This window comes from Pan paniscus, chromosome 7 (genome assembly GCF_029289425.2).
Source record: "Pan paniscus chromosome 7, NHGRI_mPanPan1-v2.0_pri, whole genome shotgun sequence".
Lineage (NCBI taxonomy): Eukaryota > Metazoa > Chordata > Mammalia > Primates > Hominidae > Pan > Pan paniscus.
Genome location: NC_073256.2, coordinates 35735093 through 35760496, shown reverse-complemented (window position 1 = coordinate 35760496; position 25404 = coordinate 35735093). Strand labels below are relative to the sequence as shown.

At 36.3% G+C, this 25404-nt stretch overlaps 2 protein-coding genes across 8 annotated transcripts in view; one reads left to right on the top strand and one right to left on the bottom strand.

Moving 5' to 3' along the window:
* Positions 1–4042, top strand: part of MTMR7 (myotubularin related protein 7) — a 116409-nt gene extending 112367 nt beyond the window's left edge. For both annotated transcript variants that reach the window (XM_003823654.6, XM_008977323.4), the window contains one exon: positions 637–4042. In XM_003823654.6, the coding sequence (XP_003823702.3) occupies positions 637–999 (363 nt within the window). In that variant the 3' untranslated portion in view covers positions 1000–4042. The remainder of the gene's footprint in view (positions 1–636) is intronic.
* A 1232-nt stretch (positions 4043–5274) lies between these two features.
* The window catches only part of VPS37A (VPS37A subunit of ESCRT-I), a 48616-nt gene continuing 28486 nt past the window's right edge, over positions 5275–25404 (bottom strand). For 4 of the 6 annotated variants that reach the window (XM_003823655.6, XM_034965689.3, XM_008977327.4 and 1 more), the window contains 7 exons: positions 24301–24371; positions 20623–20750; positions 20481–20539; positions 20335–20403; positions 16245–16388; positions 14412–14492; positions 5275–5847 (listed from right to left, as the gene is read on the bottom strand). In XM_003823655.6, coding sequence (XP_003823703.1) covers positions 14412–14492; positions 16245–16388; positions 20335–20403; positions 20481–20539; positions 20623–20750; positions 24301–24371 — 552 coding nt within the window. In that variant the 3' untranslated portion in view covers positions 5275–5847. The remainder of the gene's footprint in view (positions 5848–14411; positions 14493–16244; positions 16389–20334; positions 20404–20480; positions 20540–20622; positions 20751–24300; positions 24372–25404) is intronic. The other 2 variants (XM_008977326.6, XM_055116296.2) reach the window with 1 other exon arrangement.

Sequence of the window (25404 nt, the reverse complement as noted above, 5' to 3'; positions counted from 1 at the left end):
CATTCAATTTATATAAAACATCTAGACTAGGCAAATCCATAGAGATAGAAGTTGATCAGTAGTAGCCAGGGGCTGTGGGGAGATAGGAATGGGAAATGACTGCTAATGAGTATGGGGTTTTCTTTCGGCAGGGGAGGTGATGACAGTGTTTTATAATTAGTAGTGATCGTTGCACAACCTTGTGAATATAACTAAAAACCACTGAATTGTATACTTTAAAAGGGTGAGTTTCATGGTAAGTGAATTGTATCTCAGTATAAAAGTTAGATGATAAACACTTCATTCCTGATTTCTAAAAAATGTTTTTTGAGTTCATGGGATGAGACTCATCATTTGAAACCATGTAGGTATAGAAAAGAGGGAGACTAGCGTTCACTGGGTGCTTCAACTGTGCTATATTGTTTATGATTATAGAAAACCTATGTCAAGGCAGGTATTATCCTTACATTAGAGATAAAGCAGGCCTCACAGATTTTGTCCAAGGTCGTGAAGTCCAGGTTTGAACTCACATCCCTCTGAGTCACATGTTCTTAACATTATACCCACCTGGGAGGTAACAAATGCTAAAGGCATGCGTATATAGAAAAAGATAAGTTATTTATGATTTTTCCCCTGAAATTGTTATTTCTTTCTTAGAGGCTGGAAAAAATTCAAAAGGTCCAGTTAAATTGCACTAAGGTGAAGAGTAAGCAAAGTGAGCCCAGCAAGCACTCAGGGTTTTCTACCTCAGACAACAGCATAGCCAACACTCCCCAGGATTACAGTGGGAATATGAAATCATTTCCATCCCGGAGCCCTTCACAAGGCGATGAAGATTCTGCTCTGATTCTAACCCAAGACAATCTGAAAAGTTCAGATCCAGATCTGTCAGCCAACAGTGACCAAGAGTCCGGGGTGGAGGATTTGAGCTGTCGGTCTCCAAGTGGTGGTGAGCATGCACCGAGCGAAGATAGTGGCAAGGACCGGGATTCTGATGAAGCCGTGTTTCTCACTGCCTGAAGTTTCCCTTTGGAGTTCCAAAGTAAAGGACACATAAGCAACACTTCCAAAAACAAGGGAACAAGGTAGTTTATTGTAAAAACAAGAAATGGTGCATGTCATTGAGAACTATTTTAATGCAGCTATGAAAAGGGAAAAAAGTGCCCAGTTCTTGATTTCTTAGATACTGAAGAAGACGTAGTCATTTCATTTATCAAATATAAGGAAAATTATTCACCATTTTGAAGCTCATCCTAGACTATGAAAATTATATTCACTGCAGAGCAATTACTTCTGTCATTACCTGAAGTGATCAGTATCTATCTTCCTTGTCATAGCATGCATCTCTCAAAAAGCCTCCACTCCTTTCCCTCACATCTGTGATCATCATGATTCTTTTAGTTCACTTCCAGATGCATATTTTGTGTTTTCTAAAGCATCTGACATTATCCTCCTTTCTGACCGTCTTATACATATTTCTAAAAACAGGCACATTGGTGAGATGCACCCCTTTTAGTTAATAGATGCATTCCTAAGGAGCTTTTAATTGCTTATCTTTCAGGCATAATCATCACTTTAACTTTTCCTTAGAGCATATATTTTGAATTGTTAGAATAATTTTGTTGCTTTTCTCTGAGATCTATAGTCTGTTTCTCCTCATTATTTAAAAATGCTAAACCTTGTATCTCACTTTTTCTCTAACACTGATTTAATAGCTAACGAGGTAGAAGCAACATTCATTCTCCTGGTCTTACATATGAATTTAAGTATCAGCTTTCTTGTAATAACCTTTTATTACTATTCTAGAGACTACACTACCGACAGTGTGGGCCAGCCACCAGCCTGATCTCAAAGTATCACATTATAAAGTTAGTAGATAAAACATCTGTGAGTGAAAATCCAGTTTCAAGAACCAGAGAATTGGGTTGTCATGTCTGTTTAATGAAGGGAATAGGTTTTGTAATCTATCATTTTAGAAATTATGTAACTGGCTAATATGGTTTAATTAACCTTAGTAACATCTCATGACCACTGACTGCTAAAAGTTCTGAAAACAATTTTTGTTTTGTTACACTGCACATTTAAGGGAGAGTCCCTCCCCTATCTTATGAGTTAAAAAAGACTTCACTAGGTGACCTAAATTAAACTTAGTGGGGAAAAGTGGCCATGTTTGGACATAAATAAATGGTATTCACACTGTATGGTTTTAATATATTAGTACATTCTAGAATGTAAAAGGATTAAACTTTACAATTTACATCAATATTTTGAATATGTGAAAGGATTAAACTTTACAATTTACATCAATATTTTGAATATCTGATTTTTTTTATGGGAGAATTACTACATTTCGCTGAAATGAGGACGAGGGCAAGAAAGCAACATTGCTGATCTCTCTAGTATGAAAGATTTGGAGGGAGTGTTGCAATATATATAAATGAAAACATTTAATTGTGTTCATCATATTTAAAAATAGAATATATTAGAGAACTGTGATTTAAAAGTACTGTTAATGTAAAAAATAAAGCAAGTGTAATTAATTCTTTCAGAATATAAAATTTGGGCATTCTCTGCTGAGCAGTTCCCAAATTAAGTACAAGGAATGTTTATTCATTTTCTGCAATATACTATATGTAATAGGGAATACCTTGCTAAAATAAAACTTAGGATATAGTGGTAATGGCTTTCACATTTTTATAACATAACTCACTTCACAACCTTCTTGGAGCTGTCCACTCTTAGAAACTCTGTTCCCTAATATTGAGGATGTGGCTTTAATTTCTTCCATTTGACAGTGTATGTCTATAAAAACAATAAACATTTTTAAAAAAATGACAAAGTATCTATGCCAAACAGCACTATGCTTTTATTTGAAAAGCAAATAGTATAAATATTTGATGTTTTAAAATGTAGTTTTTTTAATATGACAACTTCCATATCAGAGTCATAAACTTTTAGTCCCCTCAACTTTTTTACAAGACATTATAATTTATGTAACATGTTCGTCTACTTATTAGAAGTTAACCTAGCACTGAGATTTATATAAAAGGTTACATTTATTGCTTATTAAAACTTTACTGTACTTTCACAGATTCTTCAAAGAGCATGGCTAACCCAACAAGACTAAAATATCCCCAACAAGACTAAAATATCTAATAATCAAACATTAATCAGGAAGTGTTTTATTGAGAGCAGTGGTTTAAAGCATAGGGAATAATCCAGTATAAAACTGATTTGAGGCATATTACTTCCCAATTAGTAATATGTAGAATGCAAGTAATTTATTTTTTAAAGTTGATATGAAATAGGTAAGAATTTTGACCATGACCCAGCAAATCAGTAACTGAGCTTTTTATAGAATGGAAGGTGATGATCAGAGACAGAAACCATAGAATAAATTTTTATTCTTTAAGAGCACATTAGTTTACTTTCTTCTCCTAAAAATGAATCTGAGCTGTCCTTCAATTTAAGCATATATATGTGTCAAGCACCCTCTATTCTGATATAAATTTCCTAGTCTCAATTTATGCCTAGAAATTTCTTTCAACTTTGAAGTGGGTCTCTTTAGTTTATATCTCACTGATTTAGAATTTTCTTCTATTTTAAGATATTAACGTTTAAATCTCTACCTATGACAAATTCGTACACTGATTAGCCTAGTAACTCCTAAGTATTCCTCTATAATTCTGATTTCTATCTCATCTTGTAAAATCAGAATACAAACTTTCACATGCATTTCATTTTTCCTGTGGCACTGCTTCTCCGATGTGACCAATTTTTATGAAGAAAATATATAGCCATAAAATTATTAGAAAAAATGGTCACTTAATCTCTGTTGTAAAAACAGAACCCACATTCATACGGGCATATTCAAATGCAGATTCTTTTCATCGTGGGTGACATATATAACCTTTATGTAAACTGATTTGTCTATTTGTTAAATGCAGATAACTGATCACACTGCTCTGTTTCATGACTGGGTTGTAACAAGGTTATCCAATGAATGGTATAGAATGAAACTGGGATAGTTCAACTTTAAAGAATAAAAAACACTGAGATGAACTACTCATGTGATTATGTAGAACATATTTACTCTGTAAGAAAATGTTTCTTTTTTTTCTGTTTTTCTGGTGAAAAGGAAAGTAGATAAGCATCTAAACAATGTTTATCTTTGTATAGTATTTCCACAATGCCTTATTCCTAGTAGGTACTCAATAAAATAGATATAGATCAAATGAATTAATCAAATGAAGGGCTGTGGTATGCTCCTCCCTTGTTATGGGATACACCTACCTGGTTTCTAGGAACCTGATTGTTGGCAAAAGATTGAGACTGTTATATCTCCCATTGCTGTAACTGCTGGGAAAATTAAGCTCTGGTGGCCAGTGCAGTATAAGGAAAGGTTTCTGAATACCCAAAAGACTATCATAAATTTGAAACACTCTTACCTCAGTTATCTACAAATCAGGAGTAATAATTAATTATTCCTTCCTCATCTGGTCATTTTGAAGCTTTAACAGCATGCCCTTAGCACAGTGTCAGGAAGACAATGAAAGTTATTTTCTGTATCCAACATTGTATCTTAGTCCACGTGAATACTTGCCCTCCACAAACAGACTAAATATTAAGCATGTTTTAATTCTAACAAAATAATTTTGTTTTTCCTATAACTTTATTGCCAAAAACATGTACAGGAAGAACTAAAAAATATAAAAAAGACAATCTATACTATATGCTGGTGTTGGGAAGACAATCATACTGGGATGAAATTTAAGCAAAATTATGCATTAGTTTGTTTTGTAATTTAGATGGTACCTTACCAAGCCTGAGCTACATAGTTCACGGCATTTTCCTTTATGAGCTTTTAGGGCTTCTCAAGAAATACATGAATTTTGTGACACGGTATAGAAGCAAATTGCTCAATGTAGTATATAAGAACACTCAATTAAATTCATTAAAAATCAGGATTGCCTAAAAATTAAATTTTACTTATTACTATAGCTTTCCTCTTAGGAAAAGGTAACTCACAGTAAAGGTCAGAAAAGTTCATTGACTTTTTTGTGTATAGATTTAGTGTTTATTAACATAAAGATTGTTTTTAACATTAGGAATTTAGAAAACCTATCCAACCACAAACCTACCAGATATATATATTTTTTAAATTAGCATGAGAATTTCTGTTGGAATGGTTTAAATGAAAGGCAACTTTTTTTTTCCTATTAGGTAAAATATTTACTTGTATTGCTTCTTAAATGCATCTTTAGTTTTAAAAATGAAACAATATATAAGAACAGCTGGTTTATTCTTTTGATTTATTGTAGGTATTAAAAGTTTCTTTTGTGAGATGGCACATAGGCAGGTTTGGTGTTTCCTAACACTATGAATATCTTAAATTGCTTTTGAAAGTTTTATCCACAAAGAAAGAAAAATAAGGGTTTCCTCACAGTTGAAAATAGTTTTTCAAAAAAGGTTAAGAGGAAAAAAATCTAAATACCATCCTTGATAAAGAAATGGAACTTCAAGTTAAAAATACAAATTTAAATGAAGTTTTATAAAATATTAAAAACTAGCTAAAAGTACATGCATAGGCATTTAATCAAGATAAGAGGAACAGCAGTGGAACTTAAATATGATACAATTTATCAACAATAAATAAACATTTCAGTGCAAATAGTGCAGAAAAATTTCTCAAAGATCATAGCAATCATTCTAATCGGTACAAAATCAGTCTCAGTTCTGTATACAATCTATATAGGATATCTGTGAATTTAGCCACTGATGAAATGCCAGTTTGCAAACCATAAATATAAAACAGTGTTTAGTTTTGTGTCCCATTCCTCTCTTGGCAGTTCATGTTTCCAGGAAAATCTAGAAAGAAAACAATAAAAAATACCTCTAATATTTAAGAAGATAAATATGTATCTCTTTACATTATCTTCCAATTAAGATTTGCCCACAGTGGCTCCCAGGCAAGATGGCTGAATAGGAACAGCTCCAGTCTGCAGCTCCCAGGGAGACCAACAGAGAAGGCAGGTGATTTCTGCATTTCCAACTGAGATACCTGGTTCATCTCACTGGGACTGGTTAGACAGTGGCTGTAGCCCACGGAGGGTGAGCAGAAGCAGGGTGGGGTGTTGCCTCACCCGATAAGTGCAAGGGGTTAGGGAACTACCTCCCCTAGCCAAGGGAAGCCTTGAGGGACTGTGCTACCCAGCCCAGATACTACGCTTTTTCCACGGTCTTCGCAACCCACAGACCAGGAGATTCCCTCAGGTGCCTACACCACCAGGGCCCCGGGTTTCAGCCACAAAACTAGGTGGCCGTTTGGCCAGACATCGAGCTAGCTGCAGGAATTTTTTTTTTTTGTACTGCCTGGAACGCCAGCGAGACAGAACCCTTCCCTCTCCTGGAAAGGGAGCTGATGCCAGGGAGCCAAATGGTCTTGCTCAGCGGATCCCACCCCTATGGAGTCTAGCAAGCTAAGATCCACTGGCTTGAAATTTTCACTGCCAGCATAGCAGTCTGAAGTCGACCTGGGATGCTGGAGCTTGGTGGGGGGAGGGGCGTCCACCATTAATGAGGTTTGAGTAGTCTGTTTTCCCCTCACAGTGTAAACAAAGCCTCCGGGAAGTTTGGACTGGGCAAAGCCCACCTCAGCTCCACAAAGCCACTGTAGCCAGACTGCCTCTCTAGATTCCTCCTCTCTGGGCAGGGCATCTCTGAAAGAAAGGCAGAGGCCCCAGTCAGGGGCTTATAGATAAAACTCCCATCTCCCTGCAACAGAGCACCTGGGGGAAGGGGTGGCTGTGGGGGCAGCTTGCACACACTTAAACGTTCCTGCCTGCCGGCTCTGAAGAGAGCAGCGGATCACCCAGCACCACGCTCTAGCTCTGCTAAGGGACAGACTGCCTCCTCAAGTGGTTCTCTGACCACCGTGCCTCCTGACAGGCAGACACCTCCCAGCAGGGGTTGACAGACAGCTCATACAGGAGAGCTCTGGCTGGCACTTTGCAGGTGCCCCTCTGGGACAAAGCTTCCAGAGGAAGGAGCAGGCAGCAATCTTTGCTGTTCTGCAGCCTCCGCTGGTGACACCCAGGAAAACAGGATCTGGAGTAGACCCCCAGCAAACTCCAGCAGACCTGCAGAAGAGGGGCTTGTTAGAAAGACAACTAACAGAAAGCAATAGCATCAACATCAACAAAAATGATGACCATGCAAAAATTCCATCCGAAGGTTACCAACAACAAAGAACAAAGGTAGATAAATCCATGAAGATGAGGAAAAACCAGTGCAAAAAGGCTGAAAATTCAAAAAACCAGAAAGCCTCTTCTCCTCCAAAGGATCACAACTCCTCGCCAGCAAGGGAACAAAACTGGACTGAGAATGAGTTTGATGAATTGACAGAAGTAGGCTTCAGAAGGTGGGTAATAAACTCCTTAGAGCTAAAGGAGCATGTTCTAACTCAATGCAAGGAAGCTAAGAACCTTGATAAAAGGTTAGAAGAATTGCTAACTAGACTAATCAGTTTAGAGAAGAACATAAATAAATGACCTACCTGATGGAACTGAAAAACACAGCACGAGAACTTCATGAAGCATACATAGTATCAACAGCCAAATCGATCAAGCAGAAGAAAGGATATCAGAGACTGAAGATCAATTTTATGAAAAAAAGCGTGAAGACAAGATTAGAGAAAAAAGAAGAAAAAGGAACAAACAAAGCCTCCAAGAAACATGGGACTATGTGAAAAGACAAAACCTATGTTTGATTGGTGTACCTGAAAGTGACAGAGAGACTGGAACCAAGTTGGAAAACACACTTCAGGATATCCAGGAGAACTTCCCCAACCTAGCAAGACAGCCCAACATTCAAATTCAGAAAATACAGAGAAAACCACAAAGATACTCCTTGAGAAGAGCAAACCCAAGACATAATTGTCAGATTTACCAAGGTTGAAATGAAGGAAAAAATGTTAAAGGCAGCCAGAGAAAAAGGTTGGGTTACCCACAAAGGGAAGCCCATCAGACTAACAGTGGATCTCTCTGCAGAAACCCTATAAGCCAGAAGAGAATAGGGGCCAATATTCAACATTCTTAAAGAATTTTCAACCAATAATTTCATATCCAGCCAAACTAAGCTTCATAAGTGGAGAAGAAATAAAATCCTTTACGGACAAGCAAATGCTGAGGGATTCTGTCACCACCAGGACTGCCTTACAAGAGCTCCTGAAGCAAGCACTAAACATGGAAAGGAATAACTGGTACCAGCCACTGCCAAATCAAACCAAAATGTAAAGACCATTGATACTATGAAGAAACTGTATCAACTAATGGGCAAAATAACAAGCTAGCATCATAATGACAGGATCAAATTCACACATAACAATATTAACCTTAAACGGGCTAAATGCCCCAATTAAAAGGCACAGACTGGCAAATGATACAGAGTCAAGATCCATCAGTATGCTGTATTCAGGAAACCCATTTCATGTGCAAAGACACACACAGGCTTAAAATAAAGGGATGGAGGAAGATTTACCAAGCAAATGGAAAGTAAAAAAAAGCAGGGGTTGCAATCCTGGTCTCTGATAAAACAGAGTTTAAACCAAGAAAAACCAAAAAAGACAAAGAAGGGCATTACATAATGGTAAAGGGATCAATGTAAGAAGAGCTAACTATCCTAAATATATATGCACCCAATACAGGAGCACCCAGATTCATAAAGCAAGTTCTTAGAGACCTCAAAGAGACTTAGACTCCCACACAATAATAGTGGGAGCCTTTCACACCCCACTGTCAATATTAGATCAACGAGACAGAAAATTAACAAGGATATTCAGGACTTGAACTGAGTTCTGGACCAAACGGAACTAATAGACATCTACAGAACTATCCACCCATAATCAACAGAATATACCTTCTTCTCAGCACCACATAGCACTTATTCTAAAATTGGCCACATAATTGGAAGTAAAACACTCCTCAGCAAATGCAAAAGAATGGAAATCATAACAGTCTCCCAGACCACATTGCAATCAAATTAGAATTCAGGATTAAGAACTCACTCAAAACCACACAACTACATGGAAACTGAACAACCTGCTCCTCGATGACTACTTGGTAAATAATGAAATGAAGACAGAAATAAATAAGTTCTTTGAAACCAATGAGAACAAAGACACAATGTACCAGAATCTCTGGGACAGAGCAAAACTGTGTTTAGAGGGAAATTTATAGCACTAAATGCCCACAGGAGAAAGCGGTAAAAATCTAAAATCAACACCCTAACATCACAATTAAAAGAACTAGAGAAGCAAGAGCAAACAAATTCAAAAGCTAGCAGAAGACAAGAAATAACCAAGATCAGAGCAGAACTTAAAGAGACAGAGACACGAAAAACCCTTCAAAAAAAAAAAAAAAAAATCAATGAATCCAGCAGCTGTTTTGAAAAGATTAACAAAATAGACCACTAGCCAGACTAAAAAAGAAGAAAAGAGAGAAGAATCAAATAGACAAAATAAAAAATGATAAAGGGGAGATCGTATGGGCATGGTGGCTCACACCTGTAATCCCAGCACTTTGGGAGGCTGAGGTGGGTGGATCACCTGAGGTCAGGAGTTCAAGACTAGCCTGGCCAACATGGTGAAACCCCATCTCTACTAAAAATACAAAAATTAGCCAGGTGTGATGGCACATGCCTATAATCCCAGCTACTTGGGAGGCTGAGGCAGAGAACTGCTTAAACCTGGGAGGCGGAGGCTGCAGTGAGCCAAGATCATACCAATGCACTCCAGCCTGGGCAACAGAATGAGAGTCCATCACAAAACAACAACAACAACAACAACAACAAAAAGATCACCACCGATCCCACAGAAATACAACCTACCATCAGAGAATACTATAAACACCTTTACACAAACTAGAAAATCTAGAAGAAATGGATAAATTCCTGGACACATACATCCTCCAAACCAGGAAGAAGTCAAATCCCTGAATAGACCAATAACAAGTTCTGAAACCGAGGCACTAATAGCTCACCAACCAAAAAAAGCCTGGTACCAGACTGATTCATAGCCAAATTCTACCAGAGGTACAAAGAGAAGCTGGTACCATTCCTTCTAAAACTATTCCAAACAACAGAGAAAGAGGGACTCCTCCCTAACTGATTGTATGAGGCCAGCATCATCCTGATACCAAAACCTGGCTAAGACACAACAACAAAAGAAAATTTCAGGCCAATATCCCTGATGAACATCAATGCAAAAATCCTCATTAATGTACTGGCAAACTGAATCCAGCAGCGCATTAAAAAGCTTATCCGCCATGATCAAGTTGGCTTCATCCCTGGGATGCAAGGCTGGTTCAACATACGCAAATCAGTAAACGTAATCCATGACATAAACAGAGCCAATGACAAAAACCACAATTATCTCATAGATGCAGAAAAGGCCTTCGATAAAATTCAACACCTCTTCATGCTAAAAACACTCAATAAACTAGGTAATGATGGAATGTATCTGAAAATAATAAGAGCTATTTATGGCAAACCCACAGCCAATGTCATACTGAATGGGCAAAAGCTGGAAGCATTGCCTTTGAAAACTGGCACAAGACAACTCCTATTCAACATAGTACTCGAAGTTCTGGCCAGTGCAATCAGGCAAGAAAAAGAAATAAAGGTATTCAAATAGGAAAAGAGGAAGTCAATTTTTCTCTGTTTGCAGATGACCTGATTGTATACTTAGGAAACTCCACTGTCTCAGCCCAAAACCTCCTTAAGCTGATAAGCAACTTCAGCAAGGTCTCAGGATACAAAATCAATGTGCAAAAATCACAAGCATTCCTATACACCAATAATAGACAAACAGCCAAATCATGAGTGAACTCCCATTCACAATTGCTTCAAAGAGAATAAAATACCTAGGAATCCAACTTACAAGGGATATGAAGGACCTCTTCAAGGAGAACTACAAACCACTGCTCAAGGAAATAAGAGAGGACACAAACAAATGGAAAAACATTCCATGCTCAGGGATAGAAAGAATCAATATCGTGGTAACGGCCATACTGACCAAAGTAATTTATAGATTCTATGCTGTTCCCATTGAGCTACCATTGAATTTCTTCACAGAATTAGAAAAAATACTTTAAATTTTCTATGGAACCAAGAAAGAGCCCATATATCCAAGACAATCCTCAGCGAAAAGAACAAAGCTGGTGGCAGGCATCATGCTACCTGACTTCAAACTATACTACAAGACTACAGTAACCAAAAGAGCACGGTACTGGTACCAAAACAGACATACAGACCAATGGAACAGAACAGAGGCCTCAGAAATAACACCACACATCTACAACCATCTGATCTTTGACAAACCTGACAAAAGCAATGAGGGAAGGATTCCCTATTTAATAAATGGTGTTGGGAAAACTGGCTAGCCATACGCAGAAAACTAAAAATGGACCCCTTCCTAACCTTATACAAAAATTAACTCAAGATGGATTAAAGATTTAAACGTTAAGACCTAAAACCATAAAAACCCTAGAAGAAAACCTAGGCAATACCATTCAGGACATGGGCATGGGCAAAGACTTCATGTCTAAAACACAAAAAAAACAATGGCAACAAAAGCCAAAATGGACAAATGAGATCTAATAAAACTAAAGACGTTATGCACAGCAAAGAAACTACCATCAGAATCAACAGGCCACCTACAGAATGGGGAAAATTTCTGGAATCTATCCATCTGACAAAGGGCTAATATCCAGAATCTACAAGGAACTTAAATTTACAAGAAAAATACAACCCCATCAAAAAGTGGGCTAAGGATATGAACAGTTTCATAAGAAGACATTTATGCAGCCAACCAACATGAAAAAAAGCTCATCATCACTGGTCACTAGAGACATGCAAATCAAAACCACAATGAGATACCATGTCACACCAGTTAGAATGGCAATTATTAAAAAGTTAGGAAACAACAGATGCTGGAGAGGATGTGGAGAAATAGGAACACCTTTACACTGTTGGTGGGAGTGTAAATTAGTTCAACCATTATGGAAGACCAGTGTGGCGATTCCTCAAGGATCTAGAACTAGAAATACCATTTGACCCAGATCCCACTACTGGGTATATACCCAAAGGATTATAAACCATTCTCCTATAAAGGCGCATGCACACGTATGTTTATTGCAGCACTATTCACAATAGCAAAGACTTGGAACCAACCCAAATGCTCATCAATGATAGAATGGATAAAGAAAATGTGGCACATATACACCATGGAATACTATGCAGCCATAAAAAAGAATGAGTTCATGTCCTTTGCAGGGACATAGACGAAGCTGGAAACCATCATTCTCAGGAAACTAACACGGGAACAGAAAACCAACTAATGCATGTTCTCACTCATAAGTGGGAATTGAACAATGAGAACATATGGGCACAAGGAGGGAACATCACACACTGGAGCCTGTTGGGGAGTTGGGGGCAAGGGGAGGAATAGCATTAGAAGAAATACCTAATGTCGATGACAGGTTGATGGGTGCAGCAAACCATCATGGCACATGTATACCTATGTAAAAAACCTGTACATTCTGCACATGTATCCCAGAACTTAAAGCATAATAATAATAAAAAAGATTTTCCTATAAAATAACTTGACTATGAGGGAATAGAGGTAAGGAACGGATTTGAGTATGTTCATATAAATGAGCAACTACTCTGTGTCTACTTCTTCTTAAGCTGGCAGATATGCAAAGTTGGTATCAAAAATCAGCCCCTACCCTTAAGGAATTTATAGTATGATTTGGAAAGTAACACATAAAACAATTCATTGTGAGCACTAATGTTACAAGGAGCAGAAATAGTTTACTGGACATGAGAAATGCCTGTCATTTCTTTTCCTGTACCCTAGTCCCTGTTTTAGGGAACCTCTCATGCTCTCTTCTCATAATCCACTCCCTCAGCCCAGTCGACTGGGCAGAGGACCACAGGATACCAATTTCCAGGCCAAACTGACTACAGTAGGATGGATAGCTTGCCCATACTGGGTCAGTTACTCTTCCAGGGAATGTTCTAGAACTCCAGGGACTCTTGTTTATCTCCATTGGCTGTCTGAACTGTCAGATGATATAATCAGGAATACGTGAAGGGCTAGTAAGAAAAAAGAATTTTTTTTTTTTGAGACAGAGTCTTGCTCTGTCACCCAGGCTGGAGTGCAGTGGCGTGATCTCGGCTCACTGCAAGGTCTGCCTCCCAGGTTCATGCCATTCTCCTGCCTCAGCCTCCCGAGTAGCTGAGACTACAGGTGCCTGCCACCATACCCGGCTAATATTTTTTTGTATTTTTAGTAGAGACGGGGTTTCACTGTGTTAGCCAGAATGGTCTTGATCTCTTGACCTTGTGATCCACCCGCCTCGGCCTCCCAAAGTGCTGGGATTACAGGCATGAGCCACTGCGCTCGGCCAGAAAAGGTTTTAAAAAAGAATAGAGATGCAGAAATAAGAAACAACCAAACAAGCAGCCTCAAAAGAGGTATGAGAAGAGCTGTTTTGGTCACTGAGTGGCTGTTTTCCGTCTCAGGTGACTGTACTTTCCTTCATTTTTCCTCTATAATAAATCCCTGTCCTATCAAATAACATAAGCTTTTACTTAAGTTTGTTGGGGTGGGAACTATTCTTGCAAACAAATCATTCCTAAAACAAAACAGATGCAGAGGAAAAGGAAGGGCATCTTAACATCAGGTGCAAGCACGGCCAAAGATACCGTGGTAGAAGAAAGAATGTGCCATGTAAGACAACGCAATGTAAGGGGAAAATGCAAAGTTAAAATGGATGATCTGAAATATATGCAAGATTATGGAAATCTTAAAAGCAGAGGAATTTGGCATGGATACTGTCATTACTAGCGATTAATTACAGGTTCTGGAGTAGAGCAAATTTTATCATAAAAGTGGTATTTTAGGAAGATCATTCTATCAGTGCTGCATAGGAAGAGAACCCTCAAGTCATGGGGACAGGTGAATTATTAGAGTAATCGTGGTGTGGGATAGAAAAAGAGACTGGCTGGAAGTTCACTTTAAAGGAAGAAATGACAAAGGAGCCTTCTGAGAAATGTTGGCCACATGATAAGGTATACTCTACACACCAGGTGAGAGAAAGGAACTGACTATAACTTACAATTCTATATTAGCAGCTAATGTTAAAAAAACTCATTCATGCCAAGATCACAGAAAATATCCAAAAGATTTCTACTAGTTATATGTTTATATTATGCTTATTATATAATACAAAACATTCTATGTTACATAGCACAGTAACTATAATGACAGAATTATGCTTAAGGCTAATGAACACGCACCGTTAACAACATGTCTATTTAAAGAACACTGATGCAATCACCTTGAGACTCAAACTTGAAATACAATTTACCTATAGTGGAGCATGAAATTGGCTGTGCATTGCTATCGCCTGCTGAAGTTTCTCTTCCTTGGCTCTTCTACAGTGGCAAATCTAGAAAATAAATTTTTGAAAATACCAGTCACTTTTACAAAGATATGCCTACTACTTTATTTCCAACAGTATGACAGGAATCTTTTAACTTGTTGGCATTATTTTATGTTTTGAATGTTGAAGATAGCTAATAATCTAATAGCTAAAATTATCAAATTATGAGCAAATTCATTTCATTAGCACTAATGTTACAAGGAGCAGATAATACTTTGAATGGGACATGAGACATGCCTGTCATCTTCTTTCCTGCACCCCAGTCCCTGTTTTAGGGAACCTCTCATGCTCCCTTCTCATAATCCACTCCCTCAGCCCAGTCGACTGGGCAGAGGACCACATGACACCAATTCATTTTGAATTAGGTAGTAATCTAATAATTGAATGTTGAAGATAGCTAATGTTGACGACAGCTAAGAATTTAACAACCAAAAAAACAAAAAAACGCTCTTGCTTGGAAGACAGCCTTCGCCTACAAGCTTCTAGAATGTAAAAAACACTGATCCTTTATATCAATTATCTAACTTTAAATATCTGTGTTTAAAAAATATGGACATAAATTCTGCTACTGTTAACCAGGAAGATTAACAGATACAAGCTTCAAGGCACAGTTACATAGCATTAAAGAATAATGGAGCAGAAATCAATGCCTTACTAACACTATAACCATAAGTAAGTCACTAACATCTCTGAACTTCAATTTCCTCTCATGAAAAATGGGAATGATAAAATCCACCCCATCTGCCTTAACAGGAGTGTGTGTGTGTGTGTGTGTGTGTGTGTGTGTGTGTGTGTATGTCTCACAGATGTTTCATAAAGTTTACTAACAAAATACTATTTTTAAAATGTGATTATTTCAGACAAATTAGGTAAATATTTTGGACTGTATTAAAAGGCAAGAAACTATTAAGCAGACTTTTTTGGATTTGTCTTTAAATACAACAGAAATATCAGAACCGAACAGAAACTGTTTCTCAATTTTTAAAAATGTATTCTATAATCCCTGTACGTTATTCTTTCTTTCAACAAGTGGTAAAACAAGTCATTGAGGAGTCTATTTCAACTATTAGGACTAGATTTATCAGCTGTAATACAGAATGATACAGATACTACCATTTCTGAAACAACTATTTGATTTACCTGCTTGTATACTCAGAAAAAGCAAGTCTAAAGTGATAGGAAGATGCTGCTATTATTCTCAAGAGGCTTTTCAGGTTCCTCTCACAGCACTCAAAACTCCAGTTCAGTAATGTGCTAATGTTTTTCACTCATGAGTATGCTAAAGTAATTTGATACTATGCTGTCAAAAAAAAATTTTTTTTTTCCAGATCAGCACAAAGTTTATTAGCAATTTCTGCTCAGAAGAGCCCCCTTCTGACCAGGACTGTTCCTCTGACATACCAGACAGGAAATAGCCACACGTACAGGCCCTCACTCTCATTTATATCTCAAGTCACATCAAAAGGACATCTTAGAGCAATGGCAGTTGCCCCCCTGGGGTTCCCTGGGAATAGCTAAGGTGTGTGGCTGTCCAGGGTCCTATGACAGACCTTCAAAGTTTTAAGTTCCAGGAACCTGGTTTTTGCCCAAGTCCACACCCAAGGAATAGAAACCTTCCTTTCAGGTAAATAATATATTGTACAAAAAAAGGGGGATGATATCATAATAGAGAAATAGCTAAGACCCAGTGCTTCTCCTCCTCTATAAAAATACCACACTTTATCCAATACTTGTCCTCAACTGACGAGTATTACATACTGTTCTCTTTTCCATGAAGCTACTGAGAAAATCATCTATTTCCATCTTTCCCTCCAAGAAGTCTTCTGCAATATTATCAGATTCTTCCTCAGCTTCGTGTGCAGCTACTTTCAATCTTGCCTGAAGGGCACTTGCACTACAGCTCTGAAAAAGAAAATCAGGCACTACTTTAATTTATGATACTCACAAGAACTCCTCACAGGGAAAGGAAGTAAGGTAGTGGTATGGAGAGGCAATTTATTATATGCCCTATATAGCCTCTTTTTGAGAAAATCTGCTGTCTTATAATGCCCCACCCAGGTCCTTAGCTTTTGGATAGGGGTAGACACCTAACTCAAGAGAAACTAATCTATTGGCTGCAAACTATTAAATGAGAGAAACTGGGAAAATCCTTGTTCTCTCCTAAGGATTTACGAATTAAATCACTGTGGTAGATATATGCTAAGGAGACGCTCCACTAATGACCTCACCTCCTGGTATTCCTGCCCTTGCATAATCCCACCATTGAGTGTGGGCTGAACCTGACGACTCATTTCAATAGAATAAGGCAAAAATGATGGGATTAAATTTCACTAAAGCAGTGAAAGACTGGTAAACAGAAAACTGTAAGACACAGCTATAAGAAATTGAAGACATAAATTACCGGAAGACATCCCATGTTTATGGGTTGAAAGATTTAATATTCTTAAGAAGACATTACTAATCAAAGCAACCTATAGACTCAATGCAATCCCTTTCAAAATCTCAATGGCATTTTTTGCAAAAATAGAAAAACCCATCCTAAAATTCATACGGAATCTCAAGAGACCCCAAATAGCCAAAACAATCTTAAAGATTAATAGTTCCTCATGTCAAGTTACTACGAAGTTACAGTAATCAAAACTGTGGTACTGGCATAAAAACATAAAGAACAATGGAACAGAACAGACAGCCCAGAAATAAACCCTCACACATATGGCCAAATGATTTTCAACCAGGGAGCCCAGTCCAGTTAATGGGGAAAGGAGTCTTTTCAACAAATGGTGCTGGAAAAAACTGGATTATCGACAGGCAAAGGAACAAAGTTGGACTCTTACCTTACTTAAATACAAAATTGATTCCAAATGGATCAAAGACCTAAATCTAGGCACTAAAATGATTTTTTAATAATAGCTATCCTGCTTGACGTGGTGGCTCATGCCTGTAATCCCAGCACTGTGGGAGCCTGAGGCAGGCAGATGGCTTGAGCCTGGGAGTTCATGACCAGGCTGGGCAACATAGCGAGACCCCGTCTCTACAAAAAATACAAAAATTAGCCAGGTGTGGTGGCACGCACCTGTAGCCTTGGCTACTTGGGAGGATGAGTTGGGAGGATCGCTTGAGCCTGGGAGGTCAAGGCTGCAGTGAGCTGTAACTGCGGCACTGCACTCCAGCCTGGGTGACAGAGTAAGAAAAAAAAAATAATGGCCATGCTAATGCATGTGGCGTAGTATCTCTTTGTGACTCATCTTAAATAAAAATGAACTGTAATGCACCATTTTCTCATTGCCCTTGCCAAAACTGGTTATCTATCTTCACAAATATGGCTCACATGGATGTTTTATTTGGCTTTTTAAAAAATTACAGTAAAGCTGAACATATTTTCCAAAGTTTCCAGTTATTTATTCATTAAATATTTATTGAGTACCTATTATGTGCCAACCACTGAACCAGATATTAGGTGTACAGTAGAAATGAAACAGAACAGATTCCTCCATCACGGAACCAATGGTCTAATGAAGTGGTTTCCATATGTAAGAGCGTAGAAGATTCATCATCCCCAGAAAATTTTGACTGAGAACATCTAGAAAGAAGCCTAGGAATCATTGTTTTGTGTGTGTGTGTGTGTCTTTTTTTTAAGTGTTTGAAGAGTCACTTCCAGCAATTCTTATATGAATGTTTAAGGATCAGAATAACTGTTAAAGCAGAATCTTTATTGGACATTTATATTTCTCCTTTTGTCAGTTTCCTGTTGTTTCCTTTTCCAATAGACCATTGGCATTAGTATTTGTTGTATAGGCTAAAAATATCTGTACCCTTTTTTTAACTTCAATTTTGATTTCATGATTTTTTAATATATCTGAGTTTTCAATCTGTAGAGGTAAATATGTTGAGTTTTTCCTTTATGCTCATATCTGTTTTATTATGCTCAGAAAGGCTTTTCCCACCATAATCTTAAAGAAAAAATCCTAGAAGCTAGTTGACGTTTTATGGTTTCCACTGAAGCAGTTTATCTGTAATAAACTTTCTGTATATTGTATGATACAATGATCTAACCTTTTTCTAAATGGATACTAAATAACCAATTTTATAATTTATTGAATCCTCAATTTTTTCCAACTGATTATTCACATACACAAGTCTATTTTTGATAGTCTGTTCCATAGAAATAATTTTCTCTTCCTATAAAACTACTATACTGTTTTAAATAATGAGGATTTACAGTGTATTCTGATACTGGGAAAGGGAGTTTTTTTCATTTTTTCTTTTTGTTCAAGCTCTTCCTGACTACCCATCTGAAAAATAAAGTTTCAGATGAACTTTAGAATAAACCTGTTAAGATAAAAAAAAAATATTCTTGGCATTTTCATAAGAACTGTATTCAATTTCTAAGTTATTTTGGGGAGACTGAAATCTTTTTAATACTGGATCTTTCATTCAATGAATATTCTATGCTGCTCTAAATAGTCTTAGAAAATACAAAACTCAACTCTTCTTTTATGGCATTCAATAAAGTTTCCTAACTTACTTCATTGGGTTTACTTCTAAGTACTTTACAATTTTGTTCCTATGGTAAATGAGTTGTTTTCTGTACTTCATTTTGCAGTAGTAATTGCTGGAGCAAACAGGAAAAAATTTCTCAGTTCTCTAGAATTTTTGATTGTTTATTTTTGGTAAACAACTGTTTCATTTCTTCTTTTTATGTTATACCACTTTTTTTTGGTCTTGCAGTACTCAAAACCTCCCAAACAACGTTAAACAGCAGTGATCATGAGGCATTACTCTCTTATTCCTAACATTAATGGGATCCTAGAAATGTGTAGTAATTGTGAGGTTTACTGCTGGTTTCTAGTATTCTTTCTCAAATAAGAAATTTCTATTTTTAGTTTACTAAGAGTTTGTATAAAGAATGATGTTGAGTACTATGAAAGCTTCTTCAACATTTACTAAGGTCCAATATATATCTAACAGTACTTCAGTTGAGTCTCACAGATTTTCTGTGAAGGAGGACTGCTTAGGTTAGACTCCTAACTAATGTTTCTACTTGTATGACCTCAAGAAATTTATTTAATCTCCCTGTGCCTCAGTTTCCCTATCTGTAAAATGTAAAATGGGAAAAAGTAACAATACCTGTTTCATAGGATTTGGTGTAATAATGGCCCAATATACGTAAACAGCTTCATGCGGTGCAAGACATATTAATTGCTCAATGTTAGCTATTATTTCTTTATTCTGACAAATGACCATATTATCTGAAATTCATTATAAATTTATATTCTAAATTTTACAGGAAATAGAATATTAACTATGAGGTTGTTATTGGTATGATACAAAGATTATGTCCTCTGTTTCCTTTTCAAAGATTCCTCTTTTTCAGAAATATAGGTTGAATTTTATAAAATTCTTTTGATTTTCACATAACTGGATTTCTAGCATAAAACTTATTTGTAGCAGATAATACTATATATTTTTCATGTATTATTCTTTTTAATTTGCGAACTTTTCATTTAAGGTATTTGTAGATAAGCTTACAAGTGAGTCGAAAGTTTTTGTTGTTATTGCTAGGTTTCACTACAAGTGTTACAATGGTTTCATAACTTACCCAGAAAAGTTATGTGTCAGGGCCTGTCATAATTTTCTGTTTTAGAAACAAATACGCTCTTATAGGAGCACAAATAATGTATGATGCCTCATCACTGAGAGCTGTTCATCCACATTTAAAGGTATCATGTCTTATAAGGTCAGATACCTCATAAATGGTTTCTGATGATAATGAAAGTGAGATCAGGACTCATGCACATAAGATTAAAAAAAAAATCTATGGCAAAGGGAAAAAACTAAACAGTCTTACCTCACTAAGTTCATGCTGCCTTTGCATCTTCTTTTCGAAAGTGGACTTCATCTGTGTAAGTAATTCATACTAAAAGAGAAAATGAAAAGGATGTTTTATTCTATTTTTAAATTATATAAATTTCTTCAAAATTATCACTAACTCACCTTATCTAAAACAGTTTGTCTTTTGGCTTCCAAGATGGGCTCCAAAAGGAGATTTTTTCCTGTAAGATAAATCTCTAGTTTACTTCTAGGTAAAGATGAGATTTTTTTCAGGAAATGTGCGCTCAGGAGAGGGAAAACATACTTGCTAGTTCCTCAATACTTTTTACTAAGTCATCTTTGTCGGTAATAATTTGTTTTAGTTGAGGCAAAGTCAGAAACTGTTCTAGTAATACCTCCTCTTGTTCATTCATATCTGTGAGTTGTGACACACTAGAAACACAAAAGAAAAAATGTTAATAAATATCAGACATCAAGTTTTTCTCCATGACAACTATTTACAATTTTTCAGCTTTAGTTAGTTGATAGGGTTCTAAATAATTTTTACATATACACCTAAGGCTGCCAGTTTTAACCTTAAAATCAAATAAAACATCAACCACAATGGAACATACAGCAGTCTGTAATATATTCTTGACAGAATCTGTCAAAGTAAATTTTGGTCCAATGGATATATCGATATATCTACTTTCTTTAAAAATCACAACCGTGGGGAAGTGTTCACAGTTATACAGTGACCTGAAATTAAAAATAAAGTCAACTTAAAGTCAATGTATGAAACTAAGGAGCTTATTCAGCTTAGGTTTCTTAAAATAGGACAGCAGTAATATAGTTAAGTATTTTTTTCTTGTTCTTAATTCTGTTTAACTTAATTGCTTGAGAATATCACCTATTTCTTAAATTTCCCTGATAGGAACCAGACTTACTGATATGTAAAATTTAAGCTATTTATTTCTTCCAAGCATAATGTTGAACACACTAGTACTATAGTAAATTCAGACAAGTACAAGTTCACAGACAAGGTAGCATGAGAAGAATTTCTTCCTAGTCATTTCATCGTATGTATTGATAAGAGGGAAACAGAGCTGAAAAGAGGCCAGAGTAGTTACTGTAACATTTTGGCTTTTTCCTCTAGTCAGCTTTAGACCAGGTCAGTGCATGATTCCAAGGATGTGTTGGCCAAAATGTAGCCAGTAAAATCTCCCAAGACTCTACAAGATAAACAGTCTCTGGTAGTGTATAATGTCAGTTACTGTAGGACCAGTAAGACACGGCGCATAAGCAGTCACAACAACTCCGTTTTAACCTCTGTGACTAGTTAGCTTACAGATGTGTGGCTGTCACAGTAAGAGTTATAGATATGTTTATGTGTGTTTATGTATATGTGTGTACAGATATTCATAAAATATTTAAAGAAAAGAAATAATGGAGGGCTAAACCAAAAACAAAAATGGGTATCTGTAGGGTGAAAGAACTAGGTGGAGCAGATATGGATGGAAGCAAAACTTTTCTGAACGTATCTTAGTTTTGACTATGGAGCCATATAAAAACGTTGGATAATTTAAAAATAAAGAAGAAAAGAAAAAGCAGTCTTTAAGGTTCAGGGAAAATGGACTGCTTTGAAAATAAATAAACCTGTATATTCTAAGTTATATCAACACCCAGAGAAAAATTATTTGAAGAGATTAAAAAAAACAACAGTATATTCTGGCATGTCATATCCTAAAGACAACAGAACTGTAAAAAACAAAAACAAAAATTTAACCTGCATTCAATAATCTTAGTAACAATACTGGTATTGTTATTTTGGAAAAGAACAAGCACCCTTCAGAGAAATGGCTGACTCTAGGTCTGGGAGAAGAAATGTTCATGATGAGCTCACAGCATCTTCACTTTGCCAAAAACGATACAGAAGGCAACTTGAGTTTCTCACCCATCAGAGCAACTTTTGGAGACGGATAGTGCAGCAACTCATTATTGTGAAAGGTGATAATATAAGGGGAAAAATTTAAGCATTTTTCTTGGTCCTGTATGAAGTATATTTCAGTATAACTAAATATGTAGTTGATTAAGTCAAGTTCTTCATAGAGTAATTCTGGTTAATAAATTCTGGCAGTAATGATAAAATCATTAAATCATATTTACGACCCTTGCTATATTAATGATGGTCAATGATTTCAGGTGCTTTAACTGATATAATCTTAATGTCACTAAAAAAAGGGCAACCAGACCTCACTGCTGCCTCATAGGATGTAAAAAGAAGCATGCACTAATTATGACTTAAGTATTGGCAAAAGAATTGAACCTTGTCTACTTCTAGCCACCAGCAGCATAAACTATGGGAAACAGAGAAACATCTTCAATGGTACCACAAGGAGGCACTAAGGAAAAAACAGGATATGGAAAATTTTATAGGACAAATAACCAATTTAATAAACACACACTATGTCTAATATACACGCATGGATGTATGTACATGGACATGTATTTATTCCCATATTTGTGTACATGTATACCAACATATGTAAATACACATATGTATATGTCTAAGTGTGTGTGTGTGTGTGTGTGTGTGTGTGTGTATAAAAGAGAAAAGTTGGGGAGAAATGGTTCATTATTAAAAGGAACTTAAGAGATCCACTATCCAAACGCAATAGGTGGAACTTGTTTTGAATCCTGATTCAAACAAACTGCCCACAAAAATATTAATTATTAAGACACTGGAGAAATAAGGTAATATTAAAGAATTACCATTAATTGTGTTAGGTATGATGATGATGGTGACTGGGGTTATGGTTAAAAGAAAAGGAAAGAAAATCCTTACCTGGTAGAAAAATTTACTGAAGAATTGATGGGTTAAAAAGGATGTATTATCTGGGGTTTGCTTTAGAATAATGGTGACTCATACCTACAGCCCTCCAAGAAGGCTGGATAGAAGAGGCATGAAGCATGGTGAGCAAAAGGGTTTATAGCTGTTGTTGCCACATGATGGATACGTGGCGGCTCATTATACTAGTTTCTTCACCTTTTTTGTATTTTTGATGTTTTCATAACAATTATTTTAAAAAAATTCAAAGCAAAAAAGATAATCTTATTAAATGAGAACTCCTACCTTATGGGGTTATTGTGAGCATTACAATGCATATTAACCTTTAATGTATGCAGTATATTGTAAATATTCGTTATTATTACAGAAGACAATAAATCACTATTTCCTTAAAATGACTGTAAAACACTGGTGCAAATAAATTTAAACTCTTTTTAAACTATAGAATTTCTCATGGGTACTTGGCTGTACATCTTTGATGAGATATATCCTAAAGACAAAAAGGACTGCAAAAAAATAAAGAAAAAGTCTAACTGCATTCAGTAGTCTTATTAGTAATAAGAGCCTTATGAGTATCATGAACTCTCAATGGGGGTATAAAGGGTGCAGTGCTTCCCAAAATTGAATGGCAAAAAACCATTTTCTTCATGAAACATTTTAGAGAAGCAAAGTTCCATGAAAAATGGCACCTTAAATTTGATTATAAACTTTTCTGCTATAAATTTGAAAAAAAGTTTGGATCTGTAAAAACACCTAACACTTTATAACTTTATTTCTCTATATGTAAAGTTTATCTACTAAGGGAACAATGGAAGATCTAAAATAGGCCAAGATATATTTTGAAATTGTCAGGAATAATGTATTCAAATATATTTTTCAAAGAATGCAGGCCACATGAGAGAAAGGATTTTGTTATCTTGGTAACTATTATATCATTATAAAAATCCTATAAAAATCCCTGAGTATGTACCAGTCACTCAATAAATGTAACCTATAGGACCTAAAACTGATTTTTAAATCCCACTAAGGCAACTACAATACTGTTTAGGATTAGTGAAAATTTTAAACTTTAATTTATATGGATATGAAATAATGATCTGGTTTATGCTTACAAATAAAATAGACAATGTGACCAACTTTACTTTCCAGGTTTACCTTAGTTCTGAGAGTTCTGGAAATGCATCAGGGACATCTGGCATCTTGTAACCAAAACCATTTTGGCTTGTCTAAAGAAAAGTTTTAAATGATATTAAATTTCAGCCATTATTTTTGACTGCTCTCAATTACTAATAAACGTAATCTTTAATGTACTATATCCCATAACTGTTTGCATTATCATATTTTCATCTTCACATCTCACACTGCCTTAGTCTCCCCTTCTTCCTTCAGTCTGTCTTCTTTTCAGCGTCGTATACATAGGATTACTTTTTTTTTTTGGTGAGGGCCATGTGAGTACCTGTGTTAGGTAGAGAACTGGTAGTTCTCTTTCTTGTCTAAGTACATGGCTGTAGATTTGGTATATACGAATATGTTTCTCTCAAGTGAAAGGCATTAAATATAGAAAAGCAATAATTTATCAACAGTCTGATTAGTTACATGCCTCAGTCATATGAGACGGTAGGGTAGATGAGCAACCGAGTAGCCACTGTTTGAATATATATGACTTTTTATCCTTGAGGACCCTTGAAAAGTCCTCTTGTAATTTTGTTCACACTACTAACTGTAATTTGTTCATAACACTCATTAACACAATAAATGAAAGGTTTTGGAAAAACCAAGTCCACTTAGGTCTGTATCTTCTAAATGATTATAAACTCTGAAATTAGTAATGTTGGATATACTATGGTTTTATACTTGAGTAATGCTATGGGTGATATTCACTGAGGGTTTTAATTGAAAGGTTTTATACCCCTTTAAATGTTTCATGCCCTAAGTATTAGTCTCTCCCTCAGTAACATTCCACATAGCAACAGTTACCAGCTTAAGAATATACAAGCTTTTAAACCAATGGAACACTCGAAGCCCTCAGCGTATGTTAGCAGACCCATCATAATGTGACACCTGCTGCTCCCACATGATCATTCTTCTGCCTTTGCCCACACCCTATATGGGAGCCAGAGAGATCTACTATAGGCAGCTTCACAAAAATGCCACCCGGTTTCTACCTCAATGTCTTTGACAATGTTACTGCCTCTCAAAGAATGCCTTATGTATCCCCTTGTTATTCTGGCAAATTAATAATGATCTTTCAAAATCTGG